The 19,655-nt window shown below is 43.3% G+C and overlaps 1 protein-coding gene across 2 annotated transcripts in view; it reads left to right on the top strand.

The window, feature by feature from the left end:
- The window catches only part of fancl (FA complementation group L), a 72,041-nt gene that overhangs the window by 6,441 nt on the left and 45,945 nt on the right, over nucleotides 1–19,655 (top strand). For both annotated transcript variants that reach the window (XM_033025173.1, XM_033025172.1), the window contains exons 2-3: nucleotides 9,790–9,904; nucleotides 16,830–16,888. In XM_033025173.1, the coding sequence (XP_032881064.1) occupies nucleotides 9,812–9,904; nucleotides 16,830–16,888 (152 nt within the window). In that variant the 5' untranslated portion in view covers nucleotides 9,790–9,811. The remainder of the gene's footprint in view (nucleotides 1–9,789; nucleotides 9,905–16,829; nucleotides 16,889–19,655) is intronic.

Below are 19,655 nucleotides of genomic sequence, written 5' to 3' on the forward strand. Positions count from 1 at the left end.
GAGTAGCAATAAAATTCCAAGTTGGGATGGTACGCGACTTAAGAGAGAAACTTGCAGCCGATTGTGTTCCCATGCATCTCCAAACCTCCGTTGTGGCAAAGGTATGGGGTTGCGAGGTGCAATCAAAATAACCTAAGTGAGGAACTGCTGTGCATTTTGTAGGCAGAGTACACTGAAACTATTGTACCAGTGTGGATGGAACAAGCGTTTAGCAGGAAAAGTGCTGGTCAAGTGGTTTGTTTTGTCTTGAATGTTGTTAAGCTTGTGATTGTTACTGGAGCTACGCAACTTGGGAGATGGAGAGTACTGGAGACCACTCCTGGCACACTTTGTAGACCAGGTCAAAATGAGTTATTTGCTGCTTAACACCCCAACCTCAAATTAGCTCTTAAACAGGTTGAATTTTTGGGCAACAATGATTTGCACAGTGGTGTTGGTGGGGGAGCACGCCATGGTAGTGCCAATATGAAAGTTAGATAGTTTGATTCTCTCTTATTAGAAATGATTGCTGCTTGGCACTAATGTCACTGTCCACAGTGCATAATATAGTTCTCAACATTGCAGCGTAATGGCGCTTTTTCACGGGGCGACGTGACGCAAGATGTAACCAGAGTGAAGTGGTCGTGGTCAAGCACGATATCACACGATATAACGTGGTGTAGATAAAGAGTTCCCACGGTACTCGGCATTTCCGTTATTTGTGCGAGTGACTTGTCCGTCTCCCGAGCTTTCCCGTTAAATCTTGAATGAACATTGTGAACTACACGTGGCACAAATGAAGTCACTTTTTTTTTCACACACTATAAATATCCTCCCTTGGTTGAATTGGCTCATTTGGAGACATGCCTATACTAAGTAGTTTCGAGTACAGGATGGTGTTTTTTTTTCATTGACGCGCTGTATGCAGCAGCCCACTATGTGCATCGAGGACGCTTGCGTGAAGGCAGAAGGGAGAGATTAATTAAAAAGAGAATTAAGAGGAAGTCTCACTGGGAGTGAAAGAGCAAAGAGGCCATCTCTGCGCTTACTACAATTCACAATTGGGGAGTGTGCCGTGGCAGGACAGCTATATTGATGGGTAGCCGACCACAGGAACACTACTGCATGTTAGCAGAAATGCATAGCAAATAAGCTGACTTTCTAGTGTGAAAAGTGCTTCCTATAAGATGTTCGTCTGCAAAACCTGCCATTTAGCACATTGCATTGTCCCTTTTAATGCCTGAGTTTAGGCTTGTTGCGGAGGTTAATGAATATAATGTGTTTAAAATAATTGTAGTGATGTGTTAATGAAGAATTGCAGACATCAAGCTGATAGTAAAAAATATATTTATTTAACAATGAGGTAAACAAGCACTGACAATCAAACTGCTGAGGTAAAAGCTTTATCACACTTCAGGCTATCATAAAATGTGGAGCCACCAACAGAAACAAAGTAATGCCCAAGAGGAAAAGACACACATATTAACATACAGACATTTACTCGGAACAACAACCGGCTCCTCTCCCTGCCCTGTAGAACGGAGCGGTTCAGGAGATCCTTCACCCCTGCAGCCATTAGATTTTATAATTCGGACCGCTAGGCTGTAGGGGGATGCATTTTGCAATTACTAATTTTTAACTGATAATTATTGGTCTTTAAGTATTTATTGCTCTCAGGTAGCGTCCACATTGTATTCTATGTATTTTCTGTCTGCGTTCGTTTTGAATCTGTGGGTTTGTTGGTTGGGAGCTTCTGGACATCTGAATTTCCCTGAGGGGATCAATAAAGTATTTATTATTATTATTATTATTATTATTATTATTATTATTATTTACAGCAAACCCAATCTGTCGAAGATTGACACAAAAAGCTGGAGTACCTCAGCGGGACAGGCAGCATCTCTGGAGAGAGTCTGAAGAAGAGTCCATTTTGTGTCTATCAGTCATATCAATTTACACGCAAATCTTTGATCTTAAACTCACGGTCCAGTTTTGCTGCACAGCGTATTATACAAGATCACACCAGTGTAATATCCGTGCATAACATAACACAATCAATGACTATCACTGCTGCTGTCCTAATTCCCCATTTACTGGTGCGCTCCCCTAATTCCTCATTTACTGGTGCGCTCCCCTAATTCCTCATTTACTGGTGCGCTCCCCTAATTGACCATTTACTGGTGCCCTCCCCTAATTGACCATTTACTGGTCCCCTCCTGTATTCTATTTTCTGTAAAATCACCCTTCCCATTCCCAGGTTTAAAGCTGGGCTGGGATATTAAAACACACGCAGACAGGGAATTTTGGAACGGCACTGCGGCACAATAGTGGAGTTGCTGCCTAACCCAGAGATTAGTGCGGGTGTCACAGGTTATGGGGAGAAGGCAGGAGAATGGGGTATGAGGGAGAGATAGATCAGCCATGATTGAATGGCGTAGACTTGATAGGCCGAATGGCCTCATTCTACTCCTATCAGGGAGAGTTAGATTTCGCTCTCAGGGCTAACGGAATCAGGGGAGATGGGGAGAAGGCAGGACGGGGTACTGGTTTTGGGTGATCAGCCATGATCATAGTGAATGGCGCTGCTGGCTCGGAGGGCCAAATGGTCTACTGCACCTGTTTTCTATGTTTCTAAAGCCACACCATCATCTCTCATGGATGGACGGATGCTAGCCACAAGGTAACCTCTAACAACCTCTCTCTCCTCCCATTTACAGTACAGGAGGGGACCAGTAAATGGTCAATTAAGGGAGGGCACCAGTAAATGGTGAATTAGGGGAGGCACCAGTAAATGGTGAATTAGGGGAGGGCACCAGTAAATGGTGAATTAGGGGAGGGCACCAGTAAATGGTGAATTAGGGGAGGGCACCAGTAAATGGTGAATTAGGGGAGGGCACCAGTAAATGGTGAATTAGGGGAGGGCACCAGTAAGAGGGTAGGCGGCGCGACCGACGTCGCAGCGGCCTCTGCAGTCTGTCTGTGTATTTTTCATGTTTTTGTCCTGTTGAGGGTTTAGTTTGTAGTGGGTTTTTAAATGTGTATGTGTGGGGGGTGGGGGGTGGGTGGGGAAAACTTTTAAATCTCTTCCCTGCATGGAGACCCGACCTTTTCCCTGTCGGGTCTCCGTTGCCATTGGGGCCTAGCGCCGTGGAGCGGCCTCGAACCGGAGCGACCTGGGGGCTGAAGTCACGGAGCCTGTGGAGCTGGGGAGCTGCGGACCTACCGCTGTGGAGCTGTGGACCTACGGACCTACCTCCGTGGAGCTAGTCAGCTTCGGAGCGTGGAGAGCTGCGGCGGCGAGCTGCTGCGACCCGACAGGTGGATGGTGACACTGGGAGCTTGCGGGTCCCCGGTGGGAGACTGCTTTGCGGGGCACCGGCAACGGCGACTTCTCCCGCCCGAATTGTGGGGTTGAGAGTGACCTGGAGCGGGGCCTTACAACGCCCGGCGCGGCTGTAAATTGCCGCGGACTTGCTAGTGCCCGCCGGGGGCTCCAACATCAAGACCCGGGGCAGGGCCCTACATCGCCCGGCGTGGCTTTGAGTGGCCGCGGACTTGCTAGCGCCCGCCGGGGGCTTTGACCTCGACTTCGGGAGAGGAATGGAGAGCAGGGGAGAGACAAGTTTTGCCTTCCATCACAGTGAGGAGGAGACTCACTGTGATGGATGTTTATGTGAATTGAATTGTGTTGGTGTGTGTCTTGGTTCTTTTTTTGTATGGCTGCAGAAACCAAATTTCGTTTGAACCTCATGTGAGGTTCAAATGACAAATAAAAGGTATTGTATTGTATTTCTTACCCTTCCCTCGCCCGCACCCCACCCCACCCCACTGTGGCCCATCTAGACTCGCACCTCTTTCAGCCCACCCCTCACTCCTCTCACCCCCTCCTCCCCCCCCCCAAACATTCCTTCCCCATGCTTCACAATCCTATCTTACAGACTATGCTTTAATCTAGGGTCTTTGTTCAAACCATCTGCCCCCTTGCCCGTGTCCATCTATTACCTGAGATAGACATAGAATGCTGGAGTAACTCAGAGGAACAGGCAGCATCTCTGGAGAGAAAGAATGGGTTTAAGGAATGGGTGAGTTTGGGAAACCCATTCCTTCCATCCAGAGATCAAAATGCTGGAGTAACTCGCTGAGTTACTCCAGCATTTTGTGTATCTTCGATTTAAAGCAGCATCTGCAGTTCCTTCCGACACCTGCCACGCTTGATCCTGCCTCCTCTTTCCCAGCTGGAACTGAAACGTCACCTATCCATGTTCTCCAGAGATGCTTCCTGCCTGAGTTATTCAAGCATTTTGTGTCAAAAAGTGGAACTTGCTACGAAAAGTGGAATCAGATACAATCAGCAGGTTTGAGAGACATTTGATTTGAAGTTTGAAATTTCCAAACACTTTTTAATCAACTCGCACCGAACGACTAGTTCCAAAGTTTTCGCCAGTTAAAGGATATTGAGAACACCTTTTTTACTCACCTTCTGTCCCCTCTGTCCAGCTTCCAAGTTTACCGTTCGCAGGAGTTCCTGCGGTAACCGCAAGAGTTATTACGGATATCGCACGGATATCGCACTGGCCACTACGTTCATATAAAGTTGCAATGCTCAACCACAATTGTACAAGTCACTCTTGGAGAAATTCAAACTTGCTTGAATTTTCTCCCGAGTCACCAAGTTACACGATTACCTGCCGTTAGCGCCACGGTGGTCCACGAATGCCGTACTGTTATCGCACGAGGTTCCCACGATGTTAAACTGGTTAACTCTTGCGTCAAGTTGCCCCGTGAAAAAGCTGCTTAACAGTTCAATAAACAAAGTCCAATGTCCACAATGGAGTAGAGGTGAACAGTACCTAGCTTATGGAAGGACCATTCAAAACCATGATAACGGAGGGATAGAAGCTGTTCCTGAGTCTGATGGTGTCTGACTGAGTCTGATGGTTCCCAATTTCAAGCTTCTGTACCACTTCCCGATGGGAGTAGGGTGAAGAAGGAATGACCAGGGTAGGACACATCTTTGATTATGTTGGCTGCTTTTCTAAGGCAGTGTGAAGTGTAGATAGAGTAAATGGTGGGGAATCTGGTGGGATGGACTAGGCTACATCTGTATTTTTTTTTGCGGTCTAGGGTTGAGTTCCCAAAGTAAGCTGTGATGCATTCCGACAGTATGTGTTTTATGCTGCATCAGCAAAAGTCTGAATAACTGTATAGCATCTGCAGACAATCCGAGTGTTCTCCAGTCAGAAACCATGCATGAACCCTGAGGTTCATTCCCAGGTGAAGGTCAAGACATCTGCGTACAAGTCAAACGATCCTGAATGATACAAGAAATCTCACTACAATCTCCGCAAAGCCATTCGGAACGCGAAGAGACAATACTGGGACAAATCACTCAAGATACCCATTGACTGTGGGGAGGCCTGAATGCTACAGTGCCCTCCATAATGTTTGGGACAAAGACCCATCATTTATTTATTTGCCTCTGTACTCCACAATTTGAGATTTGTATTAGAAAAAAACCACATGTGAAGTGCACATTGCCAGATTTTAATAAAGGCCCTTTCTATACATTTTGGTTTCACCATGTAAAAATTACAGCAGTGTTTATACATAGTCCCCCATTTCAGGGCATCATAATGTTTGGGACACAGTAATGTCATGTAAATGAAAGTAATCATGTTTAGTATTTTGTTGCATATCCTTTGTATGCATTAACTGCTTGAAGTCTGATTCATGGACATCACCAGTTACTGAGTGTCTTCTCTGGTGATGCTCTGCCAGGCCTGTATTGCAGCCATCTTTAACTTATGCTTGTTTTGGGGGCGAGTTCCCTTCAGATTTCTCTTCAGCATATAAAAGGCATGCTCAATTGGGTTCAGATTGGGCGATTGACTTGGCCACTCAAGAATTAACAATTTTTTTGCTTTGAAAACCTCCTTTGTTGCTTCAGCAGTATGTTTGGGATAATTGGCTTGCTGTAGAAATGCTGTGGAAGTCTTCCTTGGCCTGCCAGTCCCTATGCGACTAGTAGCTCACCAGTGCTCTCTTTCTTCTTAATGATGTTCCAAGCCGTTGATTTTGATAAGCCTAAGGTTTGGGTGATATCTCTTAACAGCTTTAATCTTGTTTCTCAGTCTCATAATGGCATCTTTGACTTTCATTGGCACAACTTTGGTCCTCATGTCGATAAACAGCAATAAAAGTTTCCAAAAGTGATGGAAAGACTAGGTGCTGAGAGCTCTCTTGTACCTGCATTAAGGAGGCAATTAAACACACCTGAGCAATTACAAACACCTGGGAAGCCATGTGTCCCAAACATTATGGTGCCCTGAAATGGGGGGACTATGTATAAACACATAGATGAATAATTTCTACATGGTGAAACCAAAATGTATAAACACATAGATGAATAATTTCTACATGGTGAAACCAAAATGTATAAACATACCCCTTAATAAAATCTGACAATGTGCACTTTAACCACATGTGCTTTTCTTCTATTACATATCTCAAATTGTGGAGTACAGAGGCGAATAAATAAGTGATGGGTCTTTGTCCCAAACATTTTATGATTAGGCTGAACAGTTTTATCAGGTTGAATGACTTTCTGTAATTGCACTAACAGTAAACACAGTGGGTGAACTGAATTGATGGGATTTGATGCTAAGGAACAATTTTCTGGCAGTGCTAGCACCTTCTTTGCTCTTCCTATTCCTCACACTTGGGGTGCTAGTTATAGTCAGTGACTAATGTCCATTAAGCAAATTTCTTTCAGCTGTCCTCCTTTTGCTGATTTGCCCGGGGTAAGCTTACAAAAGTTATTCATGTTACCTTGTGGGCTGCAGAACACTTATAAATAAACATACATGGCAATAAAATGTGTTATGTTGCATGTGCATGCAAGCCATTGGCAGAAAAGGTAATCAACTTTAATTTGCCGCACTTTTATGTTCTTGACAATTTTGATAATTTTTTGTAGAATTTATGATCTGCCTTTTACTTAAGGCCAACTGAGTAATTGTTGGTACACAAAATTGCTGGAGGAACTCAGCAGGTGCAGCAGCATCTATGGAGCGAAGGAAATAGGCGACGTTTCGGGCCGAAACCCTTCTTCAGAGTAATTGTTGGTTTATGTTTTAATTAGCTGTTCCTTTTTTTATTAGGATAGTAGGAAGATTTGTTCATTGGTTTTAAAGTAATTTTTGTGCACATTGATTTTGCATAGCTTTTCATAAATCATTTGTGATAACTCCCCCAATGCCCTACTTTTCAGTTTCATTTCATGTGGGAATTTCTCACTACAGTGTTTCCAGAGATAAAAGGAGGGACTGCCGGATGCATGCTTGTTTGGCCGGGTCGAGGTCTGTAGTACATCTCAAGGCCTGTTGAATTTGTGTGCAGGAAGCCACCACCTATTTCCTAGGAAAGATGGAGTTGACTGCAGATATTCCTCAAATAGCAAACATTGAGGCGACAAATCTTTCCTGGAATGTCATCGATTCTTTGGGGTGCATTTCTTTGTAGAGAGACGTCTTCCCAACTATGGTTTATATGTTTCCAAGAGGGATGTAGGATTACTTGATTTACGAGTGCCGTTCTTCCTCGGATTACAAACGGCACACTCGTATGCAGCTTGTACATATGACCAAACGTGTGAGAGACCAGCAGGATGGATTTGTCAACTGCTGCGGCAGCTACAGTCACTTGGTGCTGTGTGGGATCTCGGGTCACAGCAATATCTTTTCACTGTACCTCGGTACACTTGACAATAAACTAGAACTGTAAACTGCTGCTGAATGGTTGAGTTACACACACTGTTCAACTAGACATTGCCCTTGGTTCACCTGTGTTTAAAAATTTTTTAAATATGTAGCTGAGCAGCTGCATTATCAACTTGTTCAGATTATGAATTGTTCTCTGGAACGGTACCCCGTTGTAAGTTGGGCTAGACCTGGGTTTTTTTTTGCCACTTAACTCTTTTCCTTATAATACACTCAAAATACCCCACTTTTCAGTTAAGAGAAGTTTCATAAACTGAAATGTGCATTCCTTTCATAAATTGAGGAATTGCTGTGTTCTTAATATAGTTTGTATAATATTGTGTATTGGTTTGCTATCAGTTACAATATTTAGTACAGGAAACAGGAGTATACCTCACTTTATAAAAGTTAACATGGCCTAGTTAATATAGCAAGTGTAATTCAAAATTTGGGTCATCTGTGCCTTGATGCATCAAACAATGGATAAGAAAAGAAGGTCTAACTCAGCACATTTCTGTGATTCTTAACTGCTGTTGTTAATGGGAATTGCTCAATACATAATTCTGTCAGATATCTTGTAAGGGCAGCTGAGATGATAGAGCAGGTTAGCATAATTCTCTTGCCACCTCTGGGATACTGTCTCTAATTTGTTTTTAGTTGCTCAAGTCTGCAGAAAAAAAGGATAATTGGCCAGATAAAAAAGGTTATTTGTAGATTTCAACATAAACAATTGAATCGGGACTGTGCTGGGATGATAGGGCAAGAGTTATATGTGCTCCCATCTGGTTGCAGGGAACCTCACAGTCTGAAGAAGGGTCTCGACCCGAATCGTCACCCATTCCTTCTCTCCAGAGATGCTGCCTGTCCCACTAAGTTACTCCAGCTTTTCGTGTCTAACCTCAGAAAGATTACTCACTTTTTAATTCTATTTTAGTGATTGTAAAATATTTCCATTTTCCTGATTACATTTATGTGGAAAAATTAATGAAAGGGGAAACCTTTGGTCACAATACTTTCGAAGTGTTAGCCTGGTACATGTATTTGCCAACAAGAAAGGTTTGATAGAATTTGTGATAATTACTACGGTATGTAAGCAGCATGAGACAACTAGTAACAGCATGGGGAAAGGTCTGGCAATAATCGAGCATTGCAGTCCCCTAAATGTTGTGGACTGTTGTGGCACATGTGGTAATTCTACTTGTATTTAATGTTTTCTCTGGCCATTTACTGGAATGCAGATCACAGGTGCCGACAGAATCATTTCGAACGATTTCTTCCTGAATGCCGCTTGTTAGCCTGTGAACGGTTTATTTAAATTTACAGTGAGAAAGATTCATCTCAGCCAAACCCTTCTGAATCTTCACTCGGAAACCCATGTCTGCACATATTGCAGCAGAACTCCCAAAAGAGAAATAAGTATAAGGAATCTCCTGTGTATTTTGAATATCATGCTTGCTCCTTTATGCAGAGTGTTTTGAATTTTATATGAAGTTTGCTGTGTAATTGGTAAATGCCAGCCCATCAGTGTCCTGTATTTCCGTTAATTTAATCATAAAAGAAAAATCAATTGTAAATTTTTTTTTCTTAAAAGTGTACTGGGAACTAAATGCCTAGAAATCAAATCCAGATGCTGTGTTCACCACATGATATAACAAAGACAAATGGCTAGTGGGTGTTCTAAATTGAAACTCAATGTTTATTAATAGAATAATGTTGAAGTACCTGTAGTGGTATATTTCCATCAGTAAATAATATATAACCAAGAACTTGAAAAGGTGTGTGTGTGTGCACACCAGTCTGTCCCCTTCACACTTGCTCTGTTACCAATGGAATACTTTCAGTCTGAAGAAGGGACTCGACCTGAATCGTCACTCCATTCCTTCTCTCCAGAGATGCTGCCTCTCCCACTGAATTACTCCAGCATTTTGCGTCTACTTTCTTTTGTTTTTCATTTGAAATCTTGGGTCTTGGTTGAGGTCCTGAAATATTTTGATAATACTGTACTAGCATCACACAATATGATTTTGCTACTATACATATTTATATCTTACAGATCTTCATCTTCGTGTAAAACCATGGCCGGATATGATGCCCTGATCAATGAGTGTCCCCTTCTGTTGCCTCAGAATAGACAAAAGACTGTGTTTGATGGCTTTGTTATGGTTAAGGTACAGTGTATTAGCATGTGATTCATAAATAACAAAATTGCTAACAAAGTTGTATTATGGTTTGCATGATTAGTTCCTGTTGGATAAATGCTATTTGTACCTTGCTCTGTAGAATTGAAGAACTTTGCGGCAAAAGGAAACTAATTTTTGGCAGATTTGTCAATCTGTATTATTTCTAAATCATTCTCGCCCTCTTTTCAAAATACCATATTTTTTTTGTGTTTCAAAATTTATTGCACTACATGCAAAATGTACAAAAGCATTTAATGCCAGCCTCCCAGAGCTGTATAAACAATGACTTTTCACTGATGACTCAGATCAAATACAGAAATTTTCTTTGATTGTTATTGCAGTGCTACATACTTTTGGCTGCCAGAAAGAAACAGCTTTGTTTTTAAGTTCAGAATAGGTACCATAAATACTACATTAAAAACTATAGAGGCTTTCTAATACTGCATAATATTTGTGACATGATAATTAATAATAATATTTATTTCTGTAATCATATAGTGCTTGTATAACGTGGTGCAGTGAATTTTAAACGTCTCTTAACTAACCTTAATCCTGATTAAGAACTTCCGGCGATATTGGAAAATGGATGATTAGCTGCGTTGTCAACAATTTTACTTCGGAGTCACGTGAGTGACTACGTGAAGAACCCCGCCAGGACGCATGCGTGTCATATATCGCTACACGCATGGCAACGAGTCACAGCAGGGGGAACGATGTTCCCTTAGCGGCAAAATTTGAAAGCCGGGAACAGCAGGTAAGGAGACTCTGCGTTCCAGAATTTGAAAGTCGGGAACAGCATGTAAGAAGACTCTGCGTTCCTTCCACTTACCTTTTAGGTGGAGACATGGACCGGATCCACGAAGGCTGCGGGAAAGCTGGCGGGGGAGAACCGCGGAGTTGCGGGCAGCCGGCAGCAGCAGCCAAAGGCACGCTAATCTCCCGTAATGGGAACAGCTGTGCCCGACTTCGCTCCCGACTTCGCTCCTGCGCTGGCCCCGGCCGGTCGGGAGAGGTAAGCAACTAACAGAGTCGTTGACTCCGAGGAGTCCGACTCTGAATAGCCGCGAGCGACCAGTGCCCGTGTGCATGGGGGTCGGTTTGAGTGGCTTTAGGAGCAGCCGCGAGCGGCCGGTGCCCGTGCGCACGGGAGCCGGTTTGAGCAGCTGGGAGCGGGGAACAAAGCAGCCGCGAGCGACCAGTGCCCGTGTGCATGGGGGTCGGTTGGAGCGGCTGCAGGAGGAACAAAGCAGCCGCGAGCGGCCAGTGCCCGTGCGCACGGGAGCCGGTTGGAGCGGCTGCAGGAGGAACAAAGCAGCAACGAGCGACCAGTGCCCGTGTGCATGGGGGTCGGTTGGAGCGGCTGCAGGAGAAACAAAGCAGCCGCGAGCGGCCAGTGCCCGTGAGCACGGGAGCCGGTTGGAGCGGCTGCAGGATGGGTCAACAGCAGCTGGGAGTGGCCTATGCCCGAGAGCATAAGAGCCAGTTGGAACGGCTGCTGGAGGAAATACCCCAAAGTGGCAGGAGATGGAGGCTAGCCACAGTGGGCAGGTAGTAAGCCCCACAGCAGTACCTTGTGTAGGGCTGCACAGTGTTTCTCCCTCATTAAATGGGAACAGCAAGGGTCAATCCTGGGCTGGCTGCAGGAGCTGGAGCAGGAGCGGCTTCAGGACCAGCCGTGACGGCCAGTGCCCGTGAGCATTGGAGCCGGATGGAGTGGCTGCAGGAACTGGAGCAGAAGCAGCCTCAGGAGTAGCGGCTTCAGGAGCAGCCGCGATGGCCAGTAACCATGTGCATTGGAGCCGGTTGGGTGCCCGAGAGCATCGGAGCCAGCTGGAGCGGCTGTTGGAGCAGGTAAGTGGCAGGCTCCATGACATGGAGACTAGTCACAGAGGGACAGCTAGTAAGTCCTACAGCAGTACCTCTTGTAGGGCTGCACAGTGTTCTCCCTCATCAGAGGGGAGTATAGGGGGTCAATTCTGCGCTGCACTTGAACAGGGGAGCAGAACATACCCCTAGTACACATAGGGTGCAGATAACCTATTGGAAGACACTTACCATCAGGGAACTGCAAAACACTGAATGTTCCCAGTATCAACCAGTGTAATTGAAAACATGGTAGGGCAGGGAATTGAAACAAAAGAAAGTTCTAAAGTCCTAAACAGCGGGACGGGGTCGGCCGCACTATAAACAAAAAGACATGACACTAGATCACCAGGATGCACTGGCCTTATATGCAAACTGGAACCTCCTAACCTCCAATATAAAAATTTGGAGGCATCTTATCTTAACAGGTAAGAACTTCACATAGAGGGAAACTCTGGGGCACATTAAGCAACGTCTAAAATCTACTTCCTGGGAAATGCGCTAACCCTCATCACAGACACCGGCACCTCAACGACCACGGAGGATGCCGAAATAGTAACAAACCTACTAATAGTAACCATGGAGGAAGGTGGGTTTGGCTCCTTACGAGGTTGGTGGGAGATAACAGTTCTATCTGGATGCATAGAATTATTACTACCGACACTTAAATTTCAGAAGTATAGGGGTATACTTTAGAATTATTCATAACATTATCCTCCAGTTCAGCATGTACCGAACTGAATATTCATGCTTACAGGAAAAGAAACAAAAGCGCATACTGAACTACAGTGCCCAAATAAAAAAGGAGTGATGGAGGACATCCAACACGAATCACAGGAATTCGTGTCCTAAAAATCCTTATCATAATATAGAGGTGGTTGCCACTTCATCATAGATTTGACTAATTTGAATACATTCGTACTTTATATTCATTACTAGATGGGAACCTTTGTTGCTGCAAAGGTATTGATCCTAGGGTACTACATGGCAAGCATCGTATTAATATATGCTTGCTATATAGTACTCATTGGAGGTGCCCACAGATGTATTTAACACAACAGATCATCTGCGGTTCACCCTTAACACAGTTCACATGGCAGTGACTTTGCCGTAAGAAGGGAACGGCCTTAATGGAGACTTGCAGGAAACTAAACCATCCATCAGACTGGTAGTAGAATAATTGGCATTAGTGGCTGTGTGCCAGCCACATAAATCGGACCTTTACATAATCAAATTACTGAGCGCAAACATGCGTCACTCAAAAATTTATGGGAGGGGGTCATTCTGACAGACCAATGAAGCTACCAACAGAGGCCACTATGGTACAAAAATGGTGGAAACATAACATTAGGCATTGTACCAATCCAAACATTAACAGTTACCCGTCTATGGAACCACATACTGATGGGCCTTAGATTGGGATGCTACTAATTCCATCTCCAGCTGTGGGGGAGATGGAATGCACAGGAGGCATCATTACTAACATTGGGCATAAATGCCTGGGGAAGTGAGTGCATGCCATGGCTTAAGTCATATTGTTCTGGGTTATATCACCAGTATGTCAGACTACTAATTGACTACACCACCGGGGTAGCATATGTCAACCATATGGGTAGAAACATATCGACATCATGTGACTATCTGGCCAACACTATTTGGCAATAGTGTATCCAGATAGATATTTGGATATCAGCTACCAACTTACCAGGGAACTGAATTTAGTGGCAGACAACAGGTCACGCTAAGACTAGAACGGTATGGAACACCAGATAACGACCTATTCACATCCATACTCTTACCAGTTATCAAATTATGTTCTTGGGAACCAGAACCTGGGGCAGTGGTTCAGATGTATCTTCGCTGCTTGGGGGTTCATTTATGCATCCCTCCTTCTGCCTCATCAGTCGGGTATTTAGGAAGAAACTATAGACTCCGCGTCTTGTATTTTGATAATACCTGATTGGCCTACTCAACCATGGGTCCTGGTGATATCAACATGGTTTTAGAACCATACATCACCATCCATCATAGACCTAACTTACTGGTTCTTCCCGCTACAAGGGGAGTTACCCATGTCACAATTATATATAAACCTATTAATTTTTAGAGTTGAAAGCACCTCTTCTACACCTGGGACTGACGGACCGAATGTGGAATTATTTCAGCGGGCCACAGACAGCCCACCTAAACATCAGTACTTAGTGTCATCAAGAATGGGAAGTACTGTCACAACAATAAACATCACCCACAGATCTATGAACATCCCGTCTGTTCTGGAATTCCTGGCAAGCCTCCATTACGATGAGAGGCTCAGTCATAGTACCATCAACTGCGCCAGAAGTGCTCTGTCAACATACCTGTCGCAAGGAACAGAGCGGCATTCTGTTGGGACACACCCTGGTAACCAAACACATGAGGGGCATTTTAATATTAATCCCCAAGAACCAGGTACTCCCAAATATGGGATGTGAGCATTGTACTGACCATGTTAACAAACTGGTCTTCAGCTACAGCTCTGTACTATGAAAACAGTCAAAGGTACACACAATTGCTGGGGAAACTCAGAGGGTGCAGCAGCATCTATGGAGCGAAGGAAATAGTCGACGTTTCGGGCCGAAACCCTTCTTCAGAAAACAGTCATGCTGATGGCCTTGGTCACGGCACAAAGGGTCCAGTCACTACAGAAAATAAGGTTGGACAACATGATTATTTCATCTGCAAATTTAACTTTTCACATCAATGTAATAGTCATACAGAACAGACAGGGGTCAGCAGGCCTAAAAAACAGAATTCAGGGCCTACCCTACAGATGGTCGTCTCTGTATTGTAACACACTTACTATCATATATGAAGAATACTAAAATCATCAGAGGGAAGAAATGTCACTTTAATCAGCTACTAACAGCCACTCAAAACAGTGACAGACCAGACCATCTCTAGATGGCTAAAACATGTCCTAACAAAGGCTGGAGTGGACACTAGCATTTTAAATCTCACTCCACCAGGGCTGCAGCTACATCGGCAGCTATGAAGTTGGACGTACCTATGGACCAAATCCTCAAGACAGCAGGATGGTCAACGGAGGAAACTTTCCAACGACTTTATAACAAACCAGTTATTGAACCTGGAACATTTGCAGAAACAACTTTAAGTTCTGTAAAATAATTTACCCCATAAATGGGGGCAATAATTGGTGTTAATATTTTTACCGTTGGGTTTCAATATCGTATTGATGTCTAATGATGTTAACTCTATTCTCCCCATAATCAAGGCAGATGTGATGCATGGACTCGTTTCCACGGCCTGAAATCACAGAGCTTTAAAATCTTCACGTAGTCACTCACGTGACTCCGAAGTAAAATAGTAAGATTAAACGAGAACTTACCAGTTTGAAGTTTGATCTTTATTTTATGAGGAGTAACATTGAGGGAATACGTGCCCTCCGCTCTTTGATCACCCTTGATCATATCCTGAACTGGTATCTCTTCTCTAATCTTACTATGTTTAGTCATTACAGTTATCTGTGATTTCACACCGCTGCTTTGAAGAATGACACGCATGCGTCCTGGCGGGGTTCTTCACGTATTCCCTCAACGTTACTCCTCATAAAATAAAGATCAAACTTCAAACTGGTAATATCTCGTTTAATCTTACTATTTTAAATTATATCAATTGGTTAGTTCATAATTTAGTTGTTACTTGAACTGTTGAATTGCATAACACAGTTACTCGTAACTTAGTCTACTGAACCTTTGGGAACTGAAAGGAAATACTTTGCCAGTAGCAATCAGTGACCCCCCCACCCCCAAACTGAAGAAATCAGGATTATGTTAAAGATACTAACCTTAAATTACTGTGTCAACATTTTTTTCAACAATAATCTCTGAGGTACTACAATAAATACTGATGGCCTGTTTGCATAAGCTTCCCTAATGATGACTGGAGTAGGTTCTGAATAAGCCACTACTCATTGGTACAGAAAAGCATTCTCTGTTGGTTTTTGAGCTGTACGAGTGAATAGGCACTGGCTTTAACATCCATCTCTGCATCTGGAAAGATGAATAGAAATAGCTATTTTCCCTATTTATTATCAGAACTCTTATTCCATATATCTGACAGATTCCTTTTGCTTCCATTAGAAGATGCCTTAATCTCTATTGTTGATCCTCAAAACCAAAACCGATGCATTTATTTAGAAACATAGAAAATAGGTGCAGGAGTAGGCCATTCGGCCCTTCGAGCCTGCACCGCCATTCAATATGATCATGGCTGATCATGGCTGATCATCCAACTCAGTATCCTGTACCTGCCTTCTCTCCATACCCCCTGATCCCCTTAGCCACAAGGGCCACATCTAACTCCCTCTTAAATATACCCAATGAACTGGCCTCAACTACCTTCTGCGGCAGAGAATTCCACAGATTCACCACTCTCTGTGTGAAAAATGTTTTTCTCATCTCGGTCCTAAAAGACTTTCCCCTTATCCTTCAACTGTGACCCCTTGTTCTGGACTTCTCCAACATCGGAAACAATCTTCCTGCATCTAGCATCTATATCATCTCAATGATCTAATGTTATTCTTGTATTTGTATCAGGCGTTTGAAGGGGTGTTTTAAAAGTTTTAAAGGTCTGGGAACTAGAGTTGCAGGCAGCTTAGCTGATATTGCTGGCAGTCAGAAGTGCTATGGGGACTTGCAGTTTTCCACCAATTTATCATTTTTTAGTGCAGTGTGTCCATTCTTTGGCAAGCCATCACAGTGCTCTATTATTCCAACAACATTATATTAGGAAAAACAAAATCACCTATACCAATGTGGAATATTTCCTGTATGTAGGAAGGAACTGTAGATGCTGGTTTAAGCCAAAGATAGACACAAAATGCTGGAGTAACTCAGCGGGACAGGCAGCATCTCTGGAGAGAAGGAATGGGTGATGTTTCGGGTCGACACCCTTTTTCAGCATTTTGTGTCTGGAGTATTTCCTTTATTGCTATTAACTGGCATTGATATGGATTGTGTAATAAATGTAATTTTTTTTTGTGTATTCCTAGGATAAGGAATTTCGTGTGAGGATACTGCTGCCTGAAGACAGAGATCTGAAACATGCAAGGTGTGGATTTTGTTTTTAATTGTAGAGTTTGTACTTGTATTTTGGGATGTGTTGGTTGGGTCACCTTGGCCTGTGAGTGCAGATTGCACTCGGGCTCCTGTTTCAATGCAGCATTGAGGAAGTATTTAATTGTTAAGTGTCATCTCTCACACAGACAGAAGTGTTCATGTACTTTCAAAGATTCAGCAGTACAGTTTGAGAAAAAACATTAATTAATTAAACATCTTTTAAAACCATGGGATGTTCCAAGTAGATATCAATTAATCTTGCTGTTTTGAAGCATTTTAATTATTGTATTCTGGGAAATAAATCAGGCAATTTATACAAGTCAAGTCAAGTCAAGTCGAGAGAGTTTATTGTCATGTATCCCAGATAGGACAATGAAATTCTTGCTTGCTGCAGCACAACAGAATATTGTAAGCTAAAATACAGAACAGTTCAGTTCAATATACACATAAATAAGCAGATAAAGTGCAGTAGGCTGTTACAGTTCAGAGTCTGTTTGTTGGCGAGTTTAATAGCCTGATGGCTGTGGGGAAGAAGCTGTCCCTTAAAGATTCCTGTGATACATAAGATCCCACAAACAGCTAAGAAATAAAAACCTGACTTATTTGCACACTAAAGTCAAAAACACAACATTTCTGACATACATTCCTAGAAGCTGGTTTAATTTTCTGTCCAAAACAAGGTATTCCCTAAAAGTGCAATTCTTTAATATAGGATAAACTGTTGGCTTGCATCGCGTACTGTACTAAGTTGTTCACATGAATTTATATCATTTGACTATAAGTCAAAAGTGTATGAATCCATCATGATCCTCAAGCATCACGAGCTATATCTAATATATAAAGAATATTGGGGGTGGAATATTGTAAAATTGGGGGTGTTTGCTCTGGATTATCCTGGTCAAATATCTTACCCACAATTTTGCTAAAATGTAATTGTGGGATCTTGTCAGGTGCTGATTATTATTATTATTTTTTATCAGAGCCAGTGAAATTGAGTTAATATTGAATAAAGGATTGCATCATTTTTCAGCAACACAACAAGGTGCTATATAAATCTCTTTGCAGTATCATAAAACACAAGCAGTGGTATTTATTTATAGAGAACCACCAGGATTTTGTCCTAAATCTAAGTTATGAGAATGCACCAGATATATTTTGGAAGATATCTAACCCTTTATCGAATGTGTAAATTGAAAGATAAGCTGGTACTCCAGAAAGCTGGGGAAGGATAAAAAATGGGTGGAGGAGAGACGATGATGTATTTCAATCATGGAGGAGGTTGATGAGCTGCCTGATCTAATTACATAATAAGGACGCTGCTTACCTACTAAAAGTAATAATAGCTAATATCGTGAAAAGGTGGATAAAAGCCCTGTAAAGTAGAAAAGCAAGCAATAGGGAAGATTGAAGGGATGAGAAAACAACATCAGTTTTCATGAGCTTTGAAGTGAAAACTGAAAATATTTAAAGCACATTATTTGCCATTGAGATCTTGCATTTCCCGCTATAACATTATTTATAAGCTGTTACATGGAATTTGCCATCTCTGAATATGTTGTGCTTAGTATTAGTTGACTTCACTGGTGGGATTTGTACATTTTAAGAGGGTCAGTGTGCAGGAGCATAATTAGAAAGGAATTGATGCTGAAACAATGGAGTAGGTCTCAGGATAGGTAAATTAAAATTAAATTAAAGAGACGTTTTAAAGGAGGTCAAAAGTGCAAAAGGTTTAGGAAAGTAATTTCTAGAGATAAGTGCTTAAATGGCTGGTAGCACTACTGCAAAGGTTTGTGAACCAAGGAAGGATTTCAGGCTGGAGATGGTTAATGGGACACGTCCATGGATTTATTTTTAGTATAGAGTTTGAAAATCTGTAACATTGTATTGAAAATCATTGTCATTCATCATCCTCAGAGGTGATGGGTGACTGGGAATGTGTGGGCTGAGACTAGGGCTGGGAAAGGTTTAAGAGTCGCAAGAGATGACAAACGCTGGAATCTGGAGCAAAAAGCAAATTGCTGGAGGAACTCGGTGGGTTGAGCAATATCTGTGAGGAGAAAGGCATTGGTGACATATCGGGTTGAGACCCTGCATCAGAACTCAGTTAGAAAAACAAAAAATCTTTTTGGATATAAACAAATTTTGTAAGTATTCTATGAAGATAAAAGCATGGATGAAGGTTTCCAACTGTTTTATGTTTTCTCTTGTCCCGTTTTTACAGTTTATTTCGGTTTATTTAGTTGTGTGTGTGTGGGGGGGGGTGGGTGTAACATGTTTTTTGACTCTTCCTTCTGGGGGGATGCGACCTTTCCTGCCGTATCCCCCGTCTCCGTGTCCGTCTGCGCTGAGGCCTATCGCGGAGCTGGCGGCCTCCAACTGCGACCGACCTCGAGGCTGCGGAGTCAGAGCCAGGACTTACCAATGAGGCTGGCCGACTTCGGGGCTGTGGTTGCGGTGCGACCCAACTTCCGACCCGACTTTGGAGCCTCGGAGGCAGTGGACGACATCATCGGGAGCTCGAGTTCTGTTTTCCGGAGCTCCCGCAACTACAGCTGCGTCCGCTGGACTGGAGGACGGCAGCTTCGACCGCCCTGGGCCGCGGAGTTTGAACCGGCCCGCTTGCGGAGCACGGATTCAGCCGCGGGACTTACCTACCATCACCCGGCAGGGGTCACAACATCGGAGGCTTGGATTGTCTCAGCGCAGAGGGAGAGCAAGGAGGGAAGAGACAATGACTTTGGGACTTAAACTATGTTGAG

This window comes from Amblyraja radiata, chromosome 8 (assembly GCF_010909765.2).
Source record: "Amblyraja radiata isolate CabotCenter1 chromosome 8, sAmbRad1.1.pri, whole genome shotgun sequence".
In the NCBI taxonomy this organism is placed as follows: Eukaryota; Metazoa; Chordata; class Chondrichthyes; order Rajiformes; family Rajidae; genus Amblyraja; species Amblyraja radiata.